At 39.7% G+C, this 26,143-nt stretch overlaps 1 protein-coding gene across 1 annotated transcript in view; it reads left to right on the plus strand.

Annotated features, from left to right (window-relative positions):
* Positions 1-26,143, plus strand: part of spon1b (spondin 1b) — a 107,897-nt gene that overhangs the window by 24,299 nt on the left and 57,455 nt on the right. The window contains exons 4-6 of the mRNA XM_040035916.1: positions 9,097-9,170; positions 10,136-10,249; positions 11,035-11,183. Of these exons, the coding sequence (XP_039891850.1) occupies positions 9,097-9,170; positions 10,136-10,249; positions 11,035-11,183 (337 nt within the window). The remainder of the gene's footprint in view (positions 1-9,096; positions 9,171-10,135; positions 10,250-11,034; positions 11,184-26,143) is intronic.

Here is a 26,143-nt window from a genome sequence, read left to right on the forward strand (position 1 = left end):
TTCATCTGGCTTTTTTGTCTGTCTGGAAACAATGTGTAGCCTCCGGCTGAGGGAAACAAGCTGTAAAAAAAACCCTCACAGGCACTGTATGCGTTATTTTCTACTGCATATTTAGCTTCACTGTATTTATTTTTAATGCTTTGGCTCTAATACTACAAGTATAGCACTTTTATAAATAAACTATTTGTATACGCTATATACTTAGTGTTATATAAAGCACAAAACTGTGTCTACCATCGTCAGTGTCTGAATGCCTGAAAAGAGGAAATGTTTGAATATTAATTTTGCCAACATTTGTTGAGTAAGTTTGTTTTATCACTGAGCAGAATTAGCTCTGGTGGAAACGCTGCGTTTTTGTTTGTTTTTTTAGTGTTGGCCTAACTCGTGTTTATCTGTGATGACAATATGAGAACAGCTGTGCAGAATTTCAAAATCCGAGGACATCCTGAACTATGCTGTGACATCGTCCAAAGTGGCCCTTTCCTACATGTACACATCTTCCCATCAGATGCATTCTGACAAATGGAAAATGCTCTTGTTGGTCTAGGTGAGGGTGCTGCCTTGTTAGAGAGCGCAGAGAAGCTCTGCTGGGAAATGTAAGAAAAGTATGGGGCGGCCGTGCAAGTGTGAAAGCAGCTATAGTTAGAAATGTATGGGTGGACAAAAGCTTTACATAGCAGCTTCTACAGGCTTGCTCATACTATGATCTGCACTCAATGTGTGCTTTAAAATGTCTCACTTCTCTTTATGGTCAGTGGTCAGTTGCAGAGGCCGTGACCCTTTCATACATTCAAATCCAAAAAGGTATCCCTTTTATCATTTCCCTAAATTTAGGGATGTTTTGTTAAATATAAATAATAAATTTTTAAATGTACCTTACATTAATATATAAATGAGTGCATACCCTATCCGCTATATACAATCTTTGAATTTAAGTATAACGGCTTATCCCTATAGTTTGGGTAGTTTAAGTTTATTTTGGTCTCTACCGATTAAAAAATATGTGCTAGCAGCTACTATTAAAGTTCCACTATGTTTAACAGCAAGTTGCTTAATTTGAACATGTGACATCTTCTGAAATGTCAAAAATCAAGATCCATTGGCAATAAATGAGAACAGTAGCGTCACTAGTTAGTAAGGTTTTACTACTCTGGACCTTATATAATGTCAGTGAGAGTGGACATCCCTCACATGCTCATCTCAGGGACAGAACCCTTACCCATCTGTTGTTCAAACCTGTTGTTTAGAAGGGGCAACCTCCCTTCAAGCCTTCAATGTGGCTTGAAGGGATCTGGGGAAGGAAACTAAAATACTTTTTTTAGACAGAAAATGAACTGAAGAGCTGTGTTGAGGTCTAACATAAGAAAATAAAGTTTATTTGTTGAGATTATCATTTATTTTGAACTGTGATTCATCGAAAAATAGAGTTCACGAATGAAAATATGGCGCTGGGAAGGAGAATAATACGTGCCCTTTAAAAATAAAGCATATTCAATCAATATCTTCTACTTTCAGCTGCTTCCTTTAGGCGTCATCTCAGTGGATTATCTGCCTCCATCTCACCCTAACTGTAGCATCCTCCTCTGTCACACCAACGCTCTGCATGTCCTCCTTCAGTTCATGGATCTTCTTTTTGGTCTTCCTCTTATCCTGCTGTTATTAGGAGGCCTATATTCACTATCCCTCCTTTGCACACGTCCAAAACCCTCTAAAACTTGTCTCTCTAACTTTGTGTGCAGGCTCAATATATAAATTGGTCAAATGTGAGAAAAGCTATGACTTGGCACTTGACTTTGATTTATATATAAAAATGCTGGAAAAAATAAGGTAACGGTGTAGCCCACATCTTTTTTGTGCTCATAATGCATTTTTGCTCATAAGTACAGGAGGAAACTACATTCAAGAATGAAAAACACATTTGAAATCCATTAAACACTACAACCAAAATAACCTTATCAATTTGAAACATTTTTTCCCAACAACTTTGTTATATAGCCAACTTTGAGCTTGAATATAAGAGAATATTTCAAAAGCAAAAATGCATCACTTTAATGTCTGAAATGCAGTGGAAGAGAAACGAGCATTGATTTGCTGCATGCCTTATCTGTTTTCTGATAATTCAGTGGAAAAAAGAGATTAAATGCAACTGAATGATCTGCCTTTTACTTATATTTTGATAACAGGCTTATTCCTCTAGCTTTCATTTCTTTCATGGTCGAATAATTGGCAAATATAAAATATCAGATTCTATTTACTCAAAGAATTAAAACCATGATATTGCTGAGTGAGTCAGGGCTATATGTATATACGTAGCTTGTACCGATCAACTTTGACCATTTGCTGATGACATGAGCCACATGCTCAGTCCTGATAATCATGATGTCATAAAAATACGATTTTCCCAACACCAACTTAGAGCAAAACACGTTGCGACAAAATATCATTGATTTGGAAACTTGAACAACTGTTGTTTTCACAAAGGAGATTTGCCAGAAAACTTCCAATTGCCAGAGTTTTCAACAAACCCACAGGCATCCCATCCTGTCACCACGGCAACTCTTCTGATGGTCTAATTCACACATCTCTGGAATTACTCAGTTCTGTGTTTCAGCCAGTGATGTTGTTGACAATAAGACATCGCTCTCTCTGAGACAGTCCAAGGAACCCACAGCCCATCACACCCAAATCAAACAAAGCTTACTGCTCCAAGTTTACATAGAATTTGAATTTTTAATTGTAGTTTGAGTTTCTTTTGAAGTTGATTTGGTTATTTTTTTTAACTGTTTCTCAGCCCTGAAATTTTTATGTTGCAATGATTTTTCAGTGAGCTTTAGTGATTTCCCCCGCCGACACAGCAAAAAGCTGTCACTACAACTTTTCATGTATGACATGTAGTTATTTGAGCCGCAAGCCGTAGTTTCTGTAACTTTTAAGGTTTTCGTCTTCTTCTTTTGGTGGTAATATTTCCATCTTTTGAACCAAAAAGCAAAGCTCCTAATCTACCCACATAAACTATCATCAACTATCAAAAGAAAACTCACAGCACTAGAGCACTCGTCGTTTCGAAGTGATCTTCAAACCTCAGTAGAAGAAAACTCTTGGCTTTACAGGGTTTTGTTTATATCTTGAGACTGTAGTAAACATGACTTGATTGCATTTCTTTTTTTGTAGGGAAACTGTCAAATCATATCAGATTACTTTAATAATGGTGAGCCACCCACATTTCCCCTCCTTTTCCGCATCTTCAAAGCATCATCCAGACTCAACTGCTGCATGTTATGAAGAGAGCTCTGAGGAGAAAGGTTTTCATATTTCTGTCTTGTTAGGACTTTTATCTTTCAATAGAGTGAGGAGCCTGTATACTAATAACTGTGGATGTAGGATATGTGTTTGCGTATATGTGTGTTTGTCTGTTTTCCACACCAGGTCACTAAGGTCCTTCTGTAGCTCTGATGAGCTCAGCCTGAATCTGTTCTTTAATCTTTACGAACTCCTGAAAAAAATCTTTTAGTGTTGGGAGACGTTTCCCCCGAGAGCTGAGCTAGACAGAGAGATGGATAGCGATGAGAGAAAGTGAGTGTGCATGGGGGAAGATGGGGGGTTGATCACTTTGTTGATCAGGTTTACACTTAAACATCTCCCTCCTCTCTCCAATTCTGCCCTTCAGCCATCTGTTCATCACATTGTCACCTCACATTGACCTCCTGCCTGATCTTTCCATCAGTATTCCAAAGCCGTTAGTGGAAGGACTCCAGGAAGGGGATGAGGCCACAATTCATCTGCTTGCTCGGTGATGGCACGAGTCTGACTGCACTGAATCTGTTTGACAGCAGAGTTTAAACTCTTGTGTCCTGATTCTCTGAGAAACGAGAGAAAATGCTTTTTCACTGATTATAAAACTAGACTATTTAAAGTATGGCCAGCCTTTAAAAACACAGTTCTTGTTAACGTTGGGGTTCTCAGAATACTAAAACAAATACATTCATAGAAAAAGAAATTGATTATTTCTAGATTGATTCTTGCTTTGCCTGCTGTGAGGCCCAAACATGTTGGTGGGTTTATTCAACCTTCACACTTGTCCCTGATTCCTGCTGGACTGTTTGACCTCACATGGGGTTTTGGACCCCCCTGTGTTTAGCCAGCACCACAGGCAGGCAGTGGTGAATCCTGACATCACAATAACTCCCCGTATTAACGACTTGTATTAACAAGTTTTCGGTATAGGCTGCTACAGCAATTAGATGGACTGCAAATAATTCCCATTCAGAAATTTATAGTAAAAAATGGTTTATATAGTTCCTTTTGGTTATTCCCTGAGTTCACCAGATCCACCATAGTGCAGTCAAGGATCGTCTTCAGTTACGATCCTCGCTGTAATGTGCTTCGTGTAACACACAGCTCAAAAACAACACTTAATTTCTCATTAATACAATGAGCATTTAAATTGGCCAGAGGTCCCCATAAAACATAATGATGGCATTAGAGTTGTGGAGTTAAGTGTATGAAATGAACTTACCCACTTTGACATGCCCTCCAGCGTTTTTCTTACCCTTTAAATTACTAAGTTGAACTCAATTTACAGACATGTTTTTTGCTTTCACTTCCACTTTAAACAAACCAACAAATGCAGCCTTATATAATTAAAAATTGATTCCTGGTGCACCCAATGCGATTCCTAGTCGCTTATCTGCAAACTGTAACATAATTACTCTTGTACAAAACGATGTTTCGTCAAACGTTTAATAAAAGAGAACAAGCACTGAATGGTTAATTCATATTTTTATGGATTCGCTCTCATCCTTGTTCATCAATTAACAGCTTCCTATTTGCAAACATAAATACATCATTATGTAACTTATGCCTTACATTTTATTGGATTGTTTCCTGCACATACACAGTTTTTGCTTATAGTTGAATAAATGCTCAGAGTAGAACTGAACAGGATAATTGATTCTTGATCTTTTCATCTAAGTTGAGTTTCCTCTCCTTACTTCTGTGTTGTTTGTTATTGTTCTATCGAGCATTTATCATGCAGTGAAATTGATATTTTTGTGTGAACAGTTGCACAGTTGTATGTATTGGTTTTGCCACCCTGGGGCTCTCCCCACATGAATCGAAACAGCATACCAAAGATTCAGCGGGGAGCGCCAACGAAAGCCTCCCAGAAGAAGAGTGAGCAGACATTAGAAGTATGATTAATAAGAAACCTGAAGAGAAGAGAGATGAAGGAAAAGGAAATGCCAGACAGGAGTATAGAAGGCTGGAAACTGTAGCAAAAATGCAGACTGTGTGCATCAGTGATTTTTTTTCTTCATTTTTTTGCTTAAAGGTCAGCGGATGTGTAACCCATAAGTAAAACTTTCCCACTAACAGAAATGCTCACTTCTGCAGTATTCACAAGTGCCAGTGTGGTGTTAGAATCATCTTTCAATGAGCCACACGGAAGGAAGAAGGCAGACTGCCCCTAATTTCAAAAGGTGTTAAACACAACCTGCACAAAGGTGACGTAAAAACCTGAGAACAAAGAAAAACCAAAGAAAAACAAGAGAAATGACAAATAGGAAGCCTGAACTAAACTCAATGGGGAATGCAAAAATAAGAGGTAGTTCAGTAGACAGCCTATGGGGCTGCAGGGAACGGACAAAAAACGCACTAGGAAGAGAAAGGTAATAAAGAAGAGATGGATGCCCTAAACTTCAAAATAAAACTGGAAGTAGCCTGAAAGGGAGCCAAGAATGAACAAAGACCCAACATGGAAGACAAGAGAAGGGAAAAACCTTCAGCAACATAAAGGGAGAAAGAGACTGTTGATCATTAGAAAGGCCGTAACATAATTGCTGCAGGAGTCCAGACTTAAAAGGTCACTCCCATTAAAAAAAAAAAAAAAGTTTTATTCACATAAAACGTATGACAAAGGCTGACACTATTGTGCCACCTGCCTGTAAGGCGTGTTAATAATTGTGGTACGCAAAGAACAGCAGAACTACACGTGTTAACTAAACAGGTGACGTTGAAAAAATGTCATCATTCAGCTACCGACAGTAGTTTTGGCGTTTTGCATAAATTGTCCAGCAGATACGTTGCAACAGTTTTCATCCGGTGCCTATAGTGTGTATTCTACCATATAGCCCCTATTTGTACACTGCTGGAATGTTGTATTTGATAATCTTTGACCTTTTTAGGACCAGCGGGAAAAGCAGCAACAGTGTTACAACTTGTTTCCACCCACACATCTCTAGTGCTCTTTTCTGAGCTTGCACTGGCCTGAAATTGACAAAATTTCGCAACTAAATTGAATAAACATGCAGACTTGATTGCACTGAAGATGTACGTCTAGTAGAGGGAGGATATTATAAAGTGAGGAAAGTGTAGCTGGAGGCAAGTTAAAATGTATCTTTTCATATTATCAGATATATTGTTGTTTATACATTTAACCAACTGATAATTAATGCCAGTCAAACTATTAACACATTTACTTTAAATCTGTCAAGGGCGCCTAAATAATAGTCAGCATATTTCACTTTTGTTTTTCAATTTCATGCCCAGGCAGTCAACCCGTGTTGCAGGGTATATTGCACCATTCAGCCTGTGTAAGATTTATAGGAGCAATATAACCGATAACTCCTACTTAATATCGCCCGTCCCTCCTCTGTCTCCACCGTCACTGTTGTTCAGCTCACTTTCTTTCGGTTTATGTCTCTCTACAATATGAGGTGGAGTCGCTGTGAAATTCCTGCTACTGTGAGACATTATTTAGGATAATAATGGGTGTATGCTGTGTAATTGCATAATATCTGCAGAACCTTAGGCTTCATGACTGAAGCTTGATTACCTCCGTGTGTAGGGGGGAAGCTTGTATAATTTCAGTCCCATAATGCACAATCAAGTTGGTTCATTTTCTCAGGACAATCTATGCAATCAACATGTGTTGCTTTTATGAGGTTCTTGACGTGTGTGTGATGTTTGGCCTTTGAAAATCATATTTGTGGGGCTGTGGGGGGATTTGAACACACACAAAACAAAAACTTTTTTGTTTTTCTCAAATTCTGCACCACTTCTCTGTGTCTCTGTTGAAGCCTCGCTGGAGAGTACAAAACTATCCCTGGTTAGGAAGAGGTTAATGCAAAGCAGTAACATACCGTCCATTCGTTTTCTGCTAGACCTTTTTGTATGAAAGAGGTATGAAAAATGGCTGCATTTAGTGAGAAATTTAAATGACGTTGTCAACGTTATGGATATCGAGTGGAAAGGTTAGAGGGAAAAAATCCAAATCCCCAAATTGAAACCTGAATACCTACCTAACGAGCAGATATTAAAACCAAGACACTAAAATCAGACATTAAAGAAAAGACCCACAAACTCAATGCAAGTAATTACATTTTATAATTTAAAAGCCTCTGCATCCGATTGACACAATTTCCATTAAAATGTAGTCGTTCTGGTTTTTTTTAGTCAGAGAAAAAATATGAAGCTTATAACTTACAACTAATCCAGTGATTTATTTTATGTGCAAGCAATACAAACATGAATTACTGAAAAAGCACTGCAAAGTCACAGGACTCAAGATCATCAAGGCAGTTCTCATTCTTTTTCCTGTCCTTCAAAATTTGACCAGGAAGATTTTCTGGTTTTCTGGCAGAGGAAGAAAATCAGAGTTACTGTAATCAAATATTTAAATGCAATTTGAAATTTGACATTGGTATTCATTACTCTGTACTTGTTAACAATGACCTGTTGTCAACAATATGCCTAATTATATATATTTTTTATTTATTTGCCTCTCAAGTCAAGGGTAGTGTGTCTTAAATGATGTGTCTCATTCTTTTTGGCAACTGGTTCCTTCGAGTACATTTATTATATGTATGTAAAGCCATTGATGAACAAAACTATAGTGATTTATTTAATTATATATAAAATTTATATAATACATAAACATTGTTTATTCAATTATCTGTTTGTCTGGAGAGATAATCAACCTTCTTATCCTCTCATAATAAACTACATAAAGCAGTTATGCTTCTCAACTTTTTGATATCTTTTTTTGGCTTTTTCTGGCAAGTTATGCTCTTTAGAAGGGTCTTGTGAATTATTCCAGTTAATGATCACCTTGGTCAGAACAGTTTCTTTAAAATGTCACTTGCAGATTGTGTGAGAGCTTCGTTAACCATAACCATGTGTTGATCTGTTCTGACCTGTTCCTGCCTACGAAGATGTCCTTTTATGCTGCACTAGACCATTTCACAGACCAGTAGTTTAGCTGTGTGAAAACACACCCAGTGTGAGATAGATGCCCTTCCAGAGACCAAGACATTGGAAAAGTAAGTTTAGCGAGTTTTATTGGGAAGAACAAGTTTATCAAGGATAAAACGTGTCTTAACTCTTAGTTTGCAAATGTAATGGCAGCAGCTTGGTGTTCGTGATAGTCAATTTTTCATCTATGAAAAGCTGTACTAAATATATAAGAGCCTAGGAATGATTTCAAACTCTATATAACTGTTGCAAATCTATTGCAAAAGTGTTGTAAGACCATCATGCCTTAGTGTTCCTCCAACAATTTCTTCATCCTATTTTCAGTGCCAGAGCACACAGAGTTTTATCTGTGCAGTGTGAGTAATGCAGTTCCTTTCTCCTAAAGAGAAATGTAAATAGTACTGGTAAAACAGCCTATTTTCACTGGGGGAGTTTCATTTTCAGCCAGTATTAGCTCATAACTTAGAACCGGGCTTCATCTAAAATCCATGGAAAGATCTATATTCCTTCTCTGACTGTAATCCCTGCTCTCTCTTCTTCATGTCCATGGGCATGATTGCTGTGATACATTTCATATTGCAGCAGGATGACTGTATCATGGGGTTTGGAGAATAGGACGTTGCTCCTGTGAAAAGATGTGTACTCCCTGTCTAACCTCGGGGAGCCCATTACCCCCCCCTTCCGCTGAAGATTAAATGGATCACGTAGTGGAAAAAACACTGCGGTCACCTATTAACCATCTACTACTGTTATTGCACTCCTCCTACAATCAAACTTTCTCTCAGTTTCTTTCACTTTTCTTCTGCTTCTTTGCCTTTCTCACTACATGTCTCTCTGTGTCTCCAGGGCGAGTATTGTCCAGAAGAGAGTCATCTATTTCCAGGATGAAGGCTCTCTCACCGTTCAACTGTGCGAGAAAGGTAATAACAGCTGCCCATCCAGTCTTTCTTTTCATCCTTGATTGCGTATCATGTTGCTAGTGTCCTGTGCTCTACGTGTAGTTTACCCCCCCTCCGTCTTTGGAGCACATTACCTCCCTTTATTTCATACTATATTTAAAAAAATCTCAAACCAACAAAGCCAGCTGGGGAAAATTGTGAGGACAACAAATCCTGGATGTCATGGGAATTTAAATATTGCTTTCTGTTTCACTGCAGAGCCCAGCCGCTGCTTTCATGCTACCTGTGATTTCATTGCAGAGAAAAATGGCACTCTAGCTTCCTAAAGCTCACAGCCAGCCTGATAAACACTGCGCTCTTGCGAGACAATAAGGCGTCAGGACTCTCTCAGCTCTGATGCACACATTTATTGTACAATAAAAAAAGAGAGCCTGGACGAGTGGTTTCTCAAACTTAATCTCAGGGGAATTTTACTTTCATAAAATCCTCCTTACCTCTCCGAAATCTAATTTTCCAGGCTATTATGCAAGCCAATCAAGCCGCCCTGTTTCAATTTGCTGACGTAAGTTAGGTGTTGTGAGTCATCCTGCTATAACTTAGATGTAAAGTGAGGCTTTCTTTTTTTAATAATTTGGTGATTCATAAATATTCAAGAAATCCCCTTGACCTACCTTTGCAAAACATTGGTCCTGGGCAAAATCTGAATATTTATAAGCCTGAGTTAAAGCTAATGTGTCATTTTAATACCGGTTTATTCCGGGGATGTAATTTTGTGTCATTCTCGGTGATTCCAAATTGTCAGTCGCCAGGTAATTTATGCAGGTGTGCATTTATATCAAACCTTGCACGTCGGTGTGTCTGTTTGTTTACTCCAGAAATGTGTTTTTTTGGATTAATCAGGGCCCTGCGTCCCGATTAACCTTAAATTTTTACACCCGAGTGTCATTTTGTTTGTGCTGTCATCGTCGCATTCTGTCTCCTCGTAGAGGGTGAAGCTACGCAAGCTCCTGCCATTGAGTGCTGTGCCTGTGGAACCGCCAAGTACAGACTCACCTTTTATGGAAACTGGTCGGAGAAAGTACATCCTAAAGATTATCCAAGTGAGTTCAGCTTCTCAACATCTTCTGACTGATGCATACATGTACACAGTGCACTGTGGTACCTGGAAATGCTCTGTAGGTCTGCATGAAAAATGTATAAAAGTATTGTAAGATGGCAGCGTGATGACAGAAACGATAAAAAAACTGTTTGATAATTTGACATTTTGACATTTTTTTTAAGTTCAGCTCACAGTAAATAAATAAATGAATAAATAGGTGGAAGGTGCTGGGTTCGAATCCAGTTTACATGTTCTGCTTGATAAAAATCTCTTTTAGCTAGGTAGGTAGAATTAGCGCTTTCTTCATCTTGATGTCTGAAATGTGATTGATGTGTAGCCCAGATGGCAGCCACTGAGGATATGAAGTGTATAGCATTCCTATAACTCAGCTTTAGGATATGCTTGCTTTATACACTCACAACTTGGCAAGTGTAAGTACGCTGGTATAGACACAACAAATAAGTCTATGTTCTATGAAGGTTTAGATGACATATGTCTATATAGTATTTGGCTTATAAAGGTTTCCTCGTGGTAAATGACGAGATTTCACTAAGTCTCTGTACACAGTCCAACACATAACGCGTGTACAACTGTAACTTAACCAATTGTGGTAACTTCTGGTAACTGAAACTGCTAGTAGAAATAAATTAAAGATGTTAAACATGAGCACAGAGTCAGGATGAGTGAATGAAAGAACTGAAACAAAAGTTTTCTTTTAAAAAAATCATAAACATGTTGTCATAAGCTTCAGTGAGTTACGAGTGTTCCTGACTTCCTGTGTTGTAGGACGTGCCAACCACTGGTCAGCTCTGATTGGTGCATCCCACTCCAGAAGTTATGTGCTGTGGGAGTACGGAGGCTATGCCAGTGAGGGAGTCCGTCAGGTGGCTGAGTTTGGCTCCCCCATCAAGATGGAAGAAGAGATTCGACAGAAGGTAGGATTACCATCATACGGATTCTCTGTGGGTTCTCACCCACTCCGTTTTTGAAGTGTCAGTGTTATTTTCATATCTTTTCATATGATCCTTTCCCATCATGTTGGATTAAAAGTTCTAGTGGCACGACACATCAAAAGTATAAATAAAAACCACCAATTTTAGACCATAACAGTGTATATGGTATAATCATCATTTGAGGCGTTCGGGTTCGAGGGTTATTACAACCATCTGTGAGATTAATGACAGGTTGCTCGAAGAACAAGCTGAAATATTGCTCACACACACCAACACGCACGCTGAGCAAACACGCATTTTCAAAGCTGCAGCTGATGAACGTGCAGCACCACAGTGACACTCCCATCTTCACATCATGTCTCGGCATTATTATCTATGATCTTTCTGCTTATTAAACCAGATGCATATTGACAGCTTTTAATGCTAGCCACTGCATGAAATCAGATTCCTTTGGAAACCATCAGCAAACTTCTTTTGACTGAACTATGCCTTTAGGGGATCGGATATTTTTGGAAGGCATTCACTGGATAGCACACTGGGAGGACGAGCTGTTGTCTCAGCTCTTCTTCTTCGTGTGTGCGTGTGTGTGTGGCAAAACTGAAACATAGCGCAGATAGAGAAGAGTGCATAACAGGACACAGCTGACAGGTTTGCTTGAGCATGTGTGTGTGTGTGTGTGTGTGTGTGTGTGTAACCCAAATGCTTGGATGTCTGTCAATATAATATATAATTTCCTATAGCTATATGCTGGACTACCAAAAGGCATTTTTTCATACATTTATGTACTGCAATTCTTAAAGGAACAGTGATTTTTACATCTTGGGATTAGTCCCAGCAACTATAAGGTGACGTGGAAGGATTCAACTGCAAATTGCATAGCTTCATCCTGAATTAGAATTCAACCTGCCGTCTATAAATGATATTCATTCATTCACTTGGAGTTTACTTGCTGCAATACGTGACTGAGAACTGCATTTCAGACATTTATAATCAGCACAAGACCTTATTTTTATCCTCAATTTTTCCATTCATCATGTAAAATCTTATATGGATGAATTTGTGAATAAAAGGTTCTGAAAACCAGCCTATAAAAGCCAAAATCTTTACCCAATCATATACAGACCAGATCATATTCAGACTTTTGTTTTTAGATTTTTTAGTTTCCGTTCTGATGACTCGTGCTTGTGTCTCTGCAGTCCACAGTGTTTCTGCTCTGTTGTGTCAAAACAAGTATTTAGCTTTGATTTAGTAAAGTATAGCTGAAATGTAGAAAAAGGGTAGTGTTTAGAAAAAAGACCTTTTAAATCACTGAATTTCTCAGAAATCAGGGGCTCTGTGGCTACAGCAGCAAAATTAAGCAAAAATTTGTGAATAAAATGTAGTTATTTGGAAGTTGGACTCTTTATGGCTGGAGGTTTCTTCCTGTTAAAAGGGAGTTTTTCCTTCCCACTGTTGCCAAAGTGAATGCTGATAGGGGGTCATATGATTGTTGGGTTCTTCTCTGTATGTAGGGTGAAAAAGCAAATGCAAAAGTGTCTGATGAGTCCTTCTGCCTTACATGCTGGGACATTAAGGGTATTATTGGTCACAGGCTTTCAAGCGCAAGAGAAAAGTAAAAGCTGAGTTCTTTTTATCTTATAACGTCAATAAAATTACATCATCTCGCTGCATCCCCCACAGGGGTCCATCGACCACTCCTGGATGAACGAGTGCAGCAGCAGGTTGGGTCATTGTAAGGCACTAATGGTAACAAAGCCCAAAGGCTCCCTTGCAGGGTCCCGCAAGCGCTGCAGCCCCAGTCCAGATTAATTCTTCTTACCATAAAATTCCATTTAAGCTCCTGGTACAAGTAACTGTTGTGTTGGCTACACAGGTAGCTAACTGCTGCTGAATGTAAAGATTTAAAGTGGATTGCATGTGGTGGAAATCTGATACATTTGATTCTGACTCTGGTGAAAGGACCTAAAAATCTCATTTTCCATTTCCCTGTTCTGTTTTTTATTTCTTATTTTGGTTGGGGAATATAGCCTCAGTTGCAGCGTCATTTGCCAATAATCATTATGCAGTAACAGAGGATGAGAAAATAGGATTAATGTTAAGAATATAACTTTATGTAATTATAACTAAAGTGCATTAAAGTTACATAAACAATCCTGCTCTAGGAGAATAGCTGGAGCCCATCGTTCTCTGTCCAGCACCACTACTATGAACACAATGCCCTTTCTTCCCCTTGCCTGCAATGCAGGTGTGACTGTTTAGGAATTTTGTGAAGGCTTCTCTTCGCAAAAAACGAATTAATGAATACAATTTTTAAATAATACAATGATATAGTTCTAGTTTATTTCAGCCGTTTCTTTCATTAATTCCTGTCTCCCTGTTTGCTTTCCAGAAATATAGAAGGAGCAAAGAGCTGATTTGTAAGACCTGATTATAGGATATTTCCAAACTTTAAGGGAATGTCAAACTGAATTTTCAGGTCTAAAGCACAGAATCACACGATGTACTGTGGAAACAAAATAAGGTTATAATAAACAGATGTCATAACAGGTAGACTGGGGAAAAATAAAATGATGTCAGTGATTGCACATAGCAAAAATGTTTGACTGCATTAAAAGAGCCTATTTTGCTGTATACCACTAACACTTTATAACGTGCATTTATTTTACACAGAAATATTCAGTATAAATAGTATAAGCTCTCTTGTCCATCTCTCAAAAGAGCTGGCAGTCATTTTAGTTTACACAGTGTTTCAGTTTACATTAACATTAACGTTCAGTATGTTAGTGTGTTATAAAACTGTGATTACTGTGATAGTGCATTTTAGTCTTCTGTCTTCTAATTAAAATGTTACATTAATGTTGCTCGTGTGAACTGCTTTGACCTAAAGTATATGGATGTCTCTGCGTGTTTTCTTTCTGCCTCACGCTGTTTCTGTGGGCACTGATAGGTGCGTCCTGGCCATTTGCGAGGGAACAATAGCGTGGTGCTGGTGGGCTGTCAGTGTGGTGTGTGCCTGTCAGTTTAGGTTTGGGCTGTTGTGTGGAGACATTATAAGCTGACAGACAGCCCTAACTCCTCTCTTGGCTGGCTCTGTCTGTCTCTGGGGCTAATAACCACCCTGAGACAATGAAAACTTCAGCCTGTCTCATGGTAGAATGAGATGGCTTGATTGTGTACTGTAGACTGGAATGTTAGCTATTGAGCCGTTGGATGAAACAGCCCGATTGTACACTGGAATGTCAGCTATCGAGTTGCTGGACTTTGTACCGAGTCTTAAAAACTTTTTCTAATACGCCCATGATTCAAAAGGTTGTTTTTTTTTTTATCGGTATGTCCTGTTCATGTGAAAATGTACTGTAGACCTGCAGTGTTTCAGTCTTTCAATAGGCTGGCTTATTTTTATTTATCTAAGATTTTTATATTCATATCCGTTAAGATACACTAAACCTATAACATATATAAGTTAAAAAATATATAAATACAGTATCAACCCAGTAGTTCAAAAATACAAAAAATGAAAATAGTCATATACAGTAAGAATAAAAGGATTTCCAATATATTATAATTGTACTAGTAATGTATACTAGTAAATTTAATATGGTATAAATTTATGGAAATTTTGTGTCATTTGGTTTCTGTACCTTTGTCTCTCTGACATTTCCACTTGGGTTTAACAGTGTTTCCATACTTGTGTTATATGATTCAGTGAATTCAGGAACACATTATCAACATTTTCTCTATTTTGCCTTCCCCAAATGATGACTTGCCTTTGTTAGCTGGTCTTTCAAGCATGCAGTGGTTGAAGTTGCAGTGTGTTACACTTTGTTGACTGCCCATGGTCCATATCATCATCCTGTTTGAAAGCTACTTTTGCGCTGTTTTGGACTGGCAGCGTGTCAGTCGTATCCTGCTCCTCATCCAGTGTGAGCTTGGATAGCTGAGACAGAGCGGCTACACTACTTCAATAAGTGGCCATGAAACGGATATTTATGTATTGTACAGTATTTAAAATTGATTCCAAAGGAAAAGTCCACAATATGTGCTGAATGCCAAGTGTCTGTTTCTGGTTTTTGCTTTTGTCAGCATCACAAACCTAAATCTGAAGTGCTGTAAACAGCAAATCATCAGGATCTGGTACAGTTTTTTTTTTTTTTTTTTTTGGAAAACTTCTAACGCTCTCATTTATATGTGCACTGACTAAGGTGAATTTTTAGGTAGTTTTAAATGCACCTACTGACTGCCTTAAAATAGCAGCTTGAAATGTTTTTTGATGTTACATTGACGTGTAAGAGGGAGAATGGCACCTCTTTCATGTTGCTCTTTTGTTGTTGTACTTTGCTTGAGGTTGTCGATTCGCTAGTTTTTAATCATAAGCCAAGTCAGCCCATTTTTACACTGCTAGAGATGTTGATGAAAAGAAAGAACATCTGCTTTACTCAGCTTGGAACGGAATTTTGTGATACTGGCGTTTACTATACATGTTAAACTGCAGATAAGTATGAATGACATTTTTCCTTCTTTTCAGTTTGAAAGAATGATTTCATATCCTAGTAATATCCTAAAGGTGAACGGTAGAGAGTAAATTGCTATGGACAGTAAACTGATGATTTTGAGTTTGTTGCATGAGCTGTGTTCCAGATACAGCATCCTTGGCCCCTCAACAATCCTGGCCTTTATTGACATGACACCATCACACAGTTGCTGCAAATTTTCTGTAAATCTTCCATATCACCACATCCATGAGGAGCTCTATTGAATAGAGATCTGGTGACTGTGGGAGCCATTTGAATACAGTGACCTCATTGTCCAAAGAACCAGTCTGAGATGATTTGAGCTTTGCGACATGGCACATTATCCTGCTTGAAGCTGCAATTTCAAAAAATGTGCTTGGTACCAAAATACCAATATCACACAGGGCCCTGTGCTTTGTTATTTTAAGCTGGGTTATGTATAGTTGGGTATCTGTTTCAAAAATATATATTAGTTAACTTTCCAAGGTTTCAGGCACAAGAAAAGTAAAACACAGATACACACATACACATTTTTCTTTCAATTCGCTGGGGCATTAAGGTTCAGACTGGGTGAACATCGAAGTGGCTGCTGTAAAGGTGGGAAGCCGACATGGGTCAGTAATCCCTGTCTTAGCTGAGAATCCCAACCATCCAGAGGAGCAATCAGCTGTGGTGATGTGTGGACAAAGCCTTAAGACCAACCTCTCCATCGCAGCGCCAGCCAATGCTCCCCATCTAACGAACGCCTAAGCCCGGCACAAGACAAGCAGACTGGCAGACAGAGACACAGACAGGCCGGGGAGGGGAGATGAGACCTCAGAGCTCTCACTGTGATGATGTACCTACAAGCCAGAACATCTCTGTCAGAAAGGTGCTGCAGCAGAAGACGTCATATACTCTATTAGAAAGTAATGACATGAGATTTAATAACCTATTGAAAGTTAAACACAGGGTTTTCTGCACATAAATATTTAGATGGTAAATATGATGTTGACAGAGCCGCGTGTGTCGCATTACAAAAGAGTGAACAGCTGTGACATTTTTTCACAAGGCCTCTGCGTTCATTAAAGACACGACTTACAACAGTCCTCTCCTGCTTGGTCAAGCTGAACTTGCCGATCTTGCCGTCCGTCCTCCTCCTGCACCTGGCATCCACTCCCGTTTGCACAAATGCCCAACGGGCGCAGCCCAACATGCATGAGCCTGTGGAAAATTTGCTCATATCACAGTGCACATAGAGCATTATATTGCAGATTTAAACATGCCAGTATCCTCAAGTGCTGTTGGCAGTTTACTGAAGTTAATAAGCTGCAGACCTTTTATAGTACCTGTAATCCTACGACTACACTCAGGTAGAGTTTAAAGGATTTTATTCTAATTTTTTAAAACTGCCATTCCATTGTTTGTTTAATCAGTATCATTAGCAATATTAGGATATATTTAATGCAAGTTGAAGGAATTTAATTGGTAACACATGCGAATCACCATAAGGTAGAGCTGGGCGATAGAACGATAACGATATGTATTGCGAAATAACTTTTTCTCGATAGAAAAATTAAACTATTGCGATAGGCCTCACCGCTCTTGTCCTCTTAAAAAAAAAAGAACAGCCAATCCAAATTAACTAGCACAGAGCCGAACCAATCACAGCCGCAGCGTCACGTCACGTGACTTGTTACGTACAGCACAAGTGCCAAGCCGCACATGTGTATTTGTTTGGGAAGCAGCCAGCCGCCGTGCCGCCCGGGTAATGGAGGAAATGAGTGTGCCGACTAGAAAAATCAACCGAGCGTGACCGAAGGTTACCGAAGAGAAAACAGATGATGGTTCCAATGCCGGAGAGATTGTCGAACAGAAGAGCCATAGAAGTTCCGTAGTGTGAAGGTATTTCGGCTATTTCAAGTCTGACAAAAAACAGAGTAGCACGCACTGTAAATTGTGCCGAAAGCAAGTCTGGAGATACAATAAAGCGGTGCATGCTCAATCTCTCACTGGAAGCGCTAATTCGTCATTCGGCTTTTGTTTTAAGTAACTGTTAAAACTGTTGGAAAAGCTAAGCTATACAACAAGGAGAGATTGAGAATTTCCTTTTAGTTCTCAGTTTATTTGATATTGACAAAAGTTAGTCAGTTTTGTCTGTTCTTCTGTAAAACAAACTAAGATTTATTTTTAGAATTAATATTTTGTTTCTAAGTGGAATTGACAATTTAGTCTGTTTCGTTTGTTCTATTTTGAAACTTAAACGCTTTAGCGGCTGCCTTTTGTGTAGTTTGCAATATTTGCCTTTATTTATCTGAAAAAGTCTCATGTTCCTTAAGTACATCTACCCTGTTGAACTCATTATGGGAAATAAATATTTAAATCAAAACAAGCTGCTGATTATTTCACATTTTACTTGTGAGCAACGGCACATTTAAATCTTACAAATATAGTTATTTGGCTTATATCGTGATAGATATCGTTATCGCCTGAAATGAAAAAAACATATTGTGAAATGAAAACCTCTTATATCGCCCAGCTCTGTAGTTCCACAGCACAATGTGTTTAATACAGATGTGTGTATAACTACATTTTACCTGGTCTGACTACTTGTATTGCAAATGTTTGTTGTGATTAATGCATTGAATTAGAACACTTTCACAAAACCTGCTGCCTACATTACAAATGATGCAATCTGGGAACCCATTATCTGTCACCTGCTGACTTTGCTTCTGGGGACGCTGGACAATATTTCAGGGCTTTTGGTGTTGCAAGCACATGCGTTGCTGGCACTCTCTCACTGTTAGTGGATGCAGAAACATTTTTTAAAGCTAAAAAGTTATCCATTCCTTCTTTTGTACTTCACACAGACTGTTTATGTGGATGCAACATAATCAAAGGTGATTTACAAAATGCTTCTTAGACTACAACACGAATTAAGAAACGTTGAAGTATAAAAGAATCATATGTTCATATGTTGATAGATGGTTATCAAGATTATCAAAACGCAATTCACCTGGCAAAATGTGAAATCCCTGAAATTCAGGGGTGCTGTGCTACCATCAGCTGTTGTATCCTTTTAGCCGTAAAGCACAGATGCAGTGTTTGCTTTGGAGTGATGATGGGAACATGGAATCTCTGGAGTTTGTGAAGGCTTGGGCTTGTTTAAAGCTCGATGGGATTGAGATCTGGAGACTAGATTAGCACCTTGTGTTTTTTGTTGATTTTTCTCATTCATTAATTAACCAGCAAGTTTCCACTGTGATGGGGTATGTTATCCTAATGGGAGAGCTCACTGCTAAGGGGAATTGCCACTGTAATGACAACATGCTCTGCTCATGCTGGCTACAGAGACATTAGTTGAGGAATGAGGTCTGCAGCAAACTTTAGGTGGGTGATGCATTCGAAAGTGACATCCAGACAAAGGGCCCAAGTTTTCCCAGCAGAACATGGCATTGTAATGAGATAATGCATATCCATTTTGGGGTTTCTGGAGGTCTTGAGCTCGGAGGCTAGAGGCGGGATTCACCCTTATTATGGGCGAACACAGTGCAGGCTCCAGGAAAATATGCAGACTCCACACAGGCCCCACTGAGCCACTGGGTTTGGACCTCCTTACTGTCGGGAAGCAGTGATAATCACTGCACAGTGTAATCCCATATCAGGTAGTTTTAATCTGATCAGTGTGTGTTTTTAATGTTGACGTTTCGCTTATGGTTTGGCTGTTTAAATTCTTTTTAAAGACGTGGAATCCTCTTATTGGCAAGTTGTATGGGGCAGCTTATTAAATATGCTACAAATTCTTGATCATCCACAAATGATTCCTAAATGACCTTTGGTGCCACCACTGCGATAATAATGCTAAGTGTCTGGTTTTTACTTTAGTGAACTAAAGTGAAAATCACTCATGTCAGCAGGTTAAGAGCAGACAAGTATGAGAGATTTTTGTCCCTTTGGGACCCAAAAGTATGTTTTAATGTCACCACTCTCCAACTCAAGAAACAAAATTACACGCCGCATTTAATTATTGATTGGTTTCAAATGTCACATGAGGCAGAGAGTTTATAACCATCACATGAATGGAGGTTGTAAAATGTAAAGTGCTGCTGGCCAGGGATTACGTTCTCATCCTTGTTAATGCCACAGCTCACGATAGAGGACACAAAAAAAACCTGCAGCTACCTGATTATTACTTCCACTGAAATGCCACGTACTCTCAACCAGCTGTGATCACGTCAAGATCAGACAGAGAAATGTCAAGAGCTGCTGGCCAACAAGAAATTTGTATCAACTTTAAAATGAAGAAGTGTTGGTCACATTTTAATTACCTTAATTTCGTTCTTTGCCTTAATTGTCATTTTACTTGTACACTCCAGCTTACCTCGGAAAGGATTTGTGAATCGCAATCTTCTTCTTTCCGCATGCATTGCTCAGCAAACGCTTCAGGGCACTGCGTGTTATGACTACAGCTGTTGTTGTGGAAACCATTTTTTTGTATCTTCTTTAAAAAGTTGTTCAGCTTTTAGCACTGTAGGCAGCAGCCAGAATCCATGTTTTTTTTTTTTCCTTTTAAAACAGGGACACAAAGGAGGCAGGGGTATAAAGAGAGGTGGACAGAGGTGGTCACAGACACAGGTTTTCGCTCCAAACGTTGCCCTGAGCCATAGACCTGACCATTTACTGCCCTGAGCTACTACCTATCAGACCTCCCTGGGGAAAACTGCATCTGACATTTTCTCTGCCCAAAGTGATGCTTTTAAAATCTCACTTTCACAAAAAGTTTGAAATGTGTCACAGTGACCTCTGTGCCACAGAGGATGGTCATCGCAAGAGGTTTGTGGCTTTCTGCTGCTAGTCTGAACCTATTTTCATTATTTCATTTCATTAGGAATTACCTTTATTAATATCTATTTTCTTTTTTTCCCCATTCCCTCTTAAAAGTGGACAAACTTTAGTTCCTTAAGTTACTTATCTTATACTTTTATCTTCTGTCTCGCTTTTTGTTTCTCTTTGCAGTTTCTTTTTTGTCCACTTTGTTCAAAATTTAATTATTAAATTTTTTCATCCATCCTTAAAACATGTCAGGAAATTTTATACTTTTTTTGAAAGTTCAGTGTAAATACAATTTAAATGTTTTTAGTATCAGTTTACAAAAACAGTGATCTCATGGTGCTTTATATTGTAGGTTAAAAGTCTTTCTGTTGCGAGGAAGAAGTCCCTTTTAACAGGAAGAGACCTCTGGCAAAACCAGTATCAGAGAGGGTGAAAAGTTGGGATGGAGTGGGGGAAAGGGAATGCTGACCTGCTGTAAAAGGTTACTTTCTTCCTTTGCTATTTCAGCTTTTTCAGCTCTGATGTTAAAAGCCCGACCTCACAAGTACTACTGTTGTGTATTGAGTGAGAAAAAACTTAGCTGATCAAAATTAGCAGGCTTATAAGAATAAAAAATAAGAAACAAAAGTTAAGAAAAGTTGTTTGTACAAAGGGTAACAAAGGCCATTAGATGTTGTTCACAAAGCAACCATGGGAGCCCAAATCTGTCAAGAGACTGACGACCATTTTTCAAGAAATTTAAGAGGAAAAGCTGTTGCTAATGATTGGGTCATAGACTCGGTTCTAATAAATAATTGAAATATTTGTATTTTTTATTTTTGGGAAATGAACATGTTTTAAGCCATTTTTATGTGTTAGTGTCTTTTCCATGTCCCAGTCGCCAGTCTTGGCGACCAGTGACGAGGCCTCCACTCCTGGCCGCCGCCCGGCACACAATGCACTCAACCCCTAAGGCCCCTCCTGCGGGTGGCCTGCAGGAGGATGGGCTCCCATGATACAAGCAGAAGAAATTAGCTTTCTCCGAAGGGTGGCTGGCCTCTCACTTAGAGATAGGGTGAGAAGTTCAGCCATCTGGGAGGGGCTCAGAGTAAAGCCGCTGCTCCTCCACATCGAAAGGAGCCAGTTGAAGTGGTTCGGGCATCTGATAAGGATGCCTCCTAGGCGCCTCCTGGGTGAGGTGTCCTGGTCATGTCCCACCGGGAGGAGGCCCCGGGGCAGACCCAGGACACGCTGGAGAGATTATATCTCTCGGCTGGCCTGGGAACGGCTTGGTGTTGCCCCGGACAAGCTGGAGGAGGTGGCTGGGAGAGGGAGAGGGCTTCTCTGTTTAGGAACTCTGTTTAGCAGTCTACAGATTTTATGTGTTGGAGATGCATTATAGCATGACAGTAAAGTCCAAACTATTTCCAGACCACGGACAGCTATCCGTCTATAAAAGTGAAGGTAATATGCTAACCTGCTCCATAGCCAGTCCACAATGGTAGTGCAGAGCTTGAGGAAAATGACCCAGCAGCCAAACAGTGTAATATAATAGTAACAACCAAAGCTTCACTTTCAACAGGTAAGAGAAGCAGAGCTGTACAGGCTTGAATGTTGTAGAGGAAAAGTTGCCCTTTTCTGCAGTAGAATTGTTGCTGCTATCTTTCTGCTGCCTCTCACCAACGTTGCTGTGGTAGAATTCAATACATAATGTCAAACTGAAAAAGATGTCACATAATGAGCAGTGTAGCAAATGAATTTCTAGAGGAACTAAAGAAGTTCATTAATTATCTTTTTTTTTTTTTCATGTAGCGTATTTATTTACAAAGGGTAATCTCAGTCTTCCTGGAACAGGCCATGACCTTAAATTTGAATGTCATCTTTTAATTGAATAAACTCAAAAAGGCTTTGTGGCTTCCTATTTTTATTCTATTTTCTCAGCTTGTCTTTTTTTATAATGTTACTGTTTCTTCTTGGGGTTTTTGCTCCCTTTTCACCCGTTCATTTTCTTCAAACACCTCACTGCCTAACTGACTGGCATCCCCTCCCAAACACCCAAAAATGTTTTCCTTTTTCTCATGCTCTTATGAGCATGATCAATCAATCAAAGGCATATGCTACATTCCTTTTATGTAAAGCACACAGCATTTACGTGCAATAAAATGTGCATCCAATGTCATATCGGTTTTCCAGTTTCTTGACATTCTCATCCTAATGTCATTTCTTTTTTTTCTTGCTTTTTCCTTTCTCTGTAATCTCATAGTGTTTGCATTATCTTTCCCTGCTTTGAAGGTCCTTATTTCAGAGAGAATGTCAGAGAAAGAGGGTGGGGGGTAAGATGAAGATGAATAGACAGAGAGGGAGAAGAGGACCAAGAACTCCATCCTTCACTTTCCTCTCTCTCTGCAAAACACTTCACAGGAAATTGCTACAGACGTGCCACTAGACAGAAGGACAGATAGGCAGGCACGCATGCACTCACACACAAAACCACTCCCTACATCTTTATTGCTTCCCATAGAAGTCAGGAGCGCACCGCTGAATAAAGAGAGACAACGCAAGGCGCTCGGAGAGTGCTCCAAAGCTCTCCTTCCATTCCTTTCTCGTTGCTGACATCTGTCACATTTAGAAGCGAGGAAGTAATGCTAAGTGATGTACTTTCTCTGCATGTTCACAAACCGTGACGCGTTGACAAAATGTTTTGTCAACTCGTCACAGCCTCTAAACTCCATTGAGAGAAATGTCTTTTGGCTCTGCTCAAAAGGCCTCAGTGGGGAAGTGAAAGCTCTCACCTGTGAGGGTACCATGCAAACACTCACATGTGAGGCTAAGTAGTTGTTGTGAATACACGTCATCTGTTTCACATCGTGTGGTCCTTTCAGGGAAACAGGTGATAGGCAGCTGGTCAAGCCTTCCAGGTACAGCGTTTCTTGATGGAGACGTTGGATAATTCAGTTTTTATTACAAGATTGTTTTTCATTGTAGTAGGACTCTCACCTTGATATCTCTTGGTGTCTTGGACGAATTCGCGCTGCTGCCGTACACCACACTGATAATTCACACATTTTCTCTGCCTCCAGGCAGCTTCTTTCTTTAGTCAGATACATATCATCCTCAGTAAAATACAACTAGAATATCTTCCCCTTTTATCCCCAGTACTGCTGCTCTAGAGAAAACAATGCTTAGCTTGTGTATTTTTTATAGTTTAGACATTTTATTTCACGCACTTTATCACCTCATGCATGTTTGTGCTGTATGTGCTCTTTACTGGGTGTTGGGGTGATTTGACAGCAGGTTACTATGAAGGGTGTTGTCAGCTGCACTATCTTTGGACTTCATTTGTCTGTGAGAGCAGGAGGAGGCTGGAAAAATGAGAGACAGCTCAACCCAGTGTTGGCTGTATGTGTGTCTGTGTGTGTGTGACTTTTCCTCTGCATGTATCTTGATTTGTGAACTCGTGGGAGTAATATTATGGATCTTGCGTTAGGTTTGTTAAGTTAGAGAGCAGCTGATAACAATAGGACGCACACACAGATGCACACATCGTGTTCACAGAGTCAGTCCTGGGGGATTTTTGAAAAGCTTTTGGTGGCTGACAGACAGACAACGTCTCTCAACTGGCTCTAATTGGCTGAGAGTTGCAGGAGGGAGACAACTGGACGAATGAAGTGGAGGACGGTGACAGGCAAGACACATCCTCCCTAGTTTTAAAAATTATTTCATGTCAATCTCACTCATGCATCAGTGTGTAATACCAATTAATGACTGCATCTGGCATCTCTCGTCTTTTTGTTTCCTCCTTATACTGACTGTGGAATAATCTTGTTAATATTAAACACAGATCCTTGTCTTCGTAGTGAGGAGCCGGCTTCTTCGAGGTAGCGTGGCATGTGAAGTGAATGAGAGGATGAGAACGAACAGTGTTTCTTTTTTCAGGGTGTTTCTCTCAGACAGCACAATCTGACAATTTGTTTTTACTATAAAAATGTTCATACGTTTGGAGGAAGTCGTTTATTAAAAGCCTCCTTTTTTTTATCAGCTGATTCATTTTAAATCCAATATTTTAGTTTGGCAGAGACTTGATTTCCTTGTGCGGCACATATTAACTGCTTGCTAAACAGACAGTGCCGACTTTTTCTGACAGATTACGTTAAAGCAGGTAACAGTAACAAAAACTACATTTTAAAAGAACTATAATTATAACTGCACACCAACCTTTAATTGTTAAGCAGCAATCCCTAAACACTGACCAATAAGGCCAACATGAAAGTGCCAAAACCTGCACTTCCACTGATGGCAACATGAGGCTGCAAAGCAACACCTGTTGACTGTCTGAAGGTTCTCTGTCATCCAGGTCATCGTAGTCTAAGGAGCTTGGAAAGAAAAGCATCTGGACTTTCACCTCTCACCTGAGAAACTTCTTCAGTTCTAAGAGCAACTGGTGGAGAGTCCCAGATTTTAAGCACTATGTGAGTGTCCCCCAAGAGGGTCATGGGCCCCCTATTGATCCTCTACCTAATCACACGAGCCAAGGTGTAAAAATCGGAGTGAAAATGGGTATTGACTGCAATCCCGAAAAGTTGATTTTGTTCATCTGGACGTAGCGTTTTCACTGGGAGAAGCATTTCATCACTCATCCAAGTGACTTCTTCAGTCTCAGCTGGTTGCAGGTTTCCCTGACCTTATAAACAGTACATTTGTACAATGACTGAAAGGTCAGTTCTGTGATCATTAATATGCATTAATATGCAAATTGTCAAGACCATTGATCATCATTGATCAATGGTCATGAGTCCCATTCACAGAGAGTTGGGGAATGGCTGCAATCACAGCATTGTAAGGTGGTGAAAGATGTACCCTTTGGCCCCGTCCTCAGTAGTTCACAGATGTTTTTCCCTTTTCACGTCGTCTCCTTGACTCTCTGCTCAAACCAGCGTTCCTCCCTGTCCAGGATGTGTACATCCTCGTCATTGAAAGAGTGTCCACTGGCCTGCGGGTGTAAATAGACTGCAGCGTACTGGCCTGACGAGGTGGCTCTTCTGTGTTGTGTCATCTACTTTGCCAGAGGTTGTTTGGTTTCCCCGATGTATAAATCCTGGCAATCCTCCTGGCACTTAACAGCGTACACTATGTTACTCTGTTTGTGTCGGGGGAGCCGATCCTTGGGGTGGGCTGATTTTTGGGGCAGCATGTTTTGGGGTTTGAAAGCCACAGGTACGCAGTGTTTCATGTGTCTCAGCTGTTTCGATACTCCTGACACATACGGGCTCACTATGGTGGACCGACACATCAAGTTCACCATGGAGGATATATGAAAAATGACAGGCTAGCATTCTTAGACTGTGAGATTTCCTGTGATGGGGATTTCCTGCAATATAAAAATGCTCAAGTTAACCCTGCAGAAAAGACTTTCTAGAGTCCAGGGCAAAAATACAGTTTTGGTCAGTTTGAGCTAATTTCCCCCTTCACAACGACTGTAGCGTGTGACCTTTCAGGCTTAAAATTACACGCGCTGCCAATTCGATTAACTCGTGTGCTTATCAAACCTGCCAGATGTTCACTAGGCCTCACTTCTACTAATTTGAGTCATTGACCTGGACTCTAACATTAAAAAGCCGATCAAAGACAAATGCAAATAAA

Source organism: Simochromis diagramma, unplaced genomic scaffold (assembly GCF_900408965.1).
Source record: "Simochromis diagramma unplaced genomic scaffold, fSimDia1.1 OVJJ01000333.1, whole genome shotgun sequence".
In the NCBI taxonomy this organism is placed as follows: domain Eukaryota; kingdom Metazoa; phylum Chordata; class Actinopteri; order Cichliformes; family Cichlidae; genus Simochromis; species Simochromis diagramma.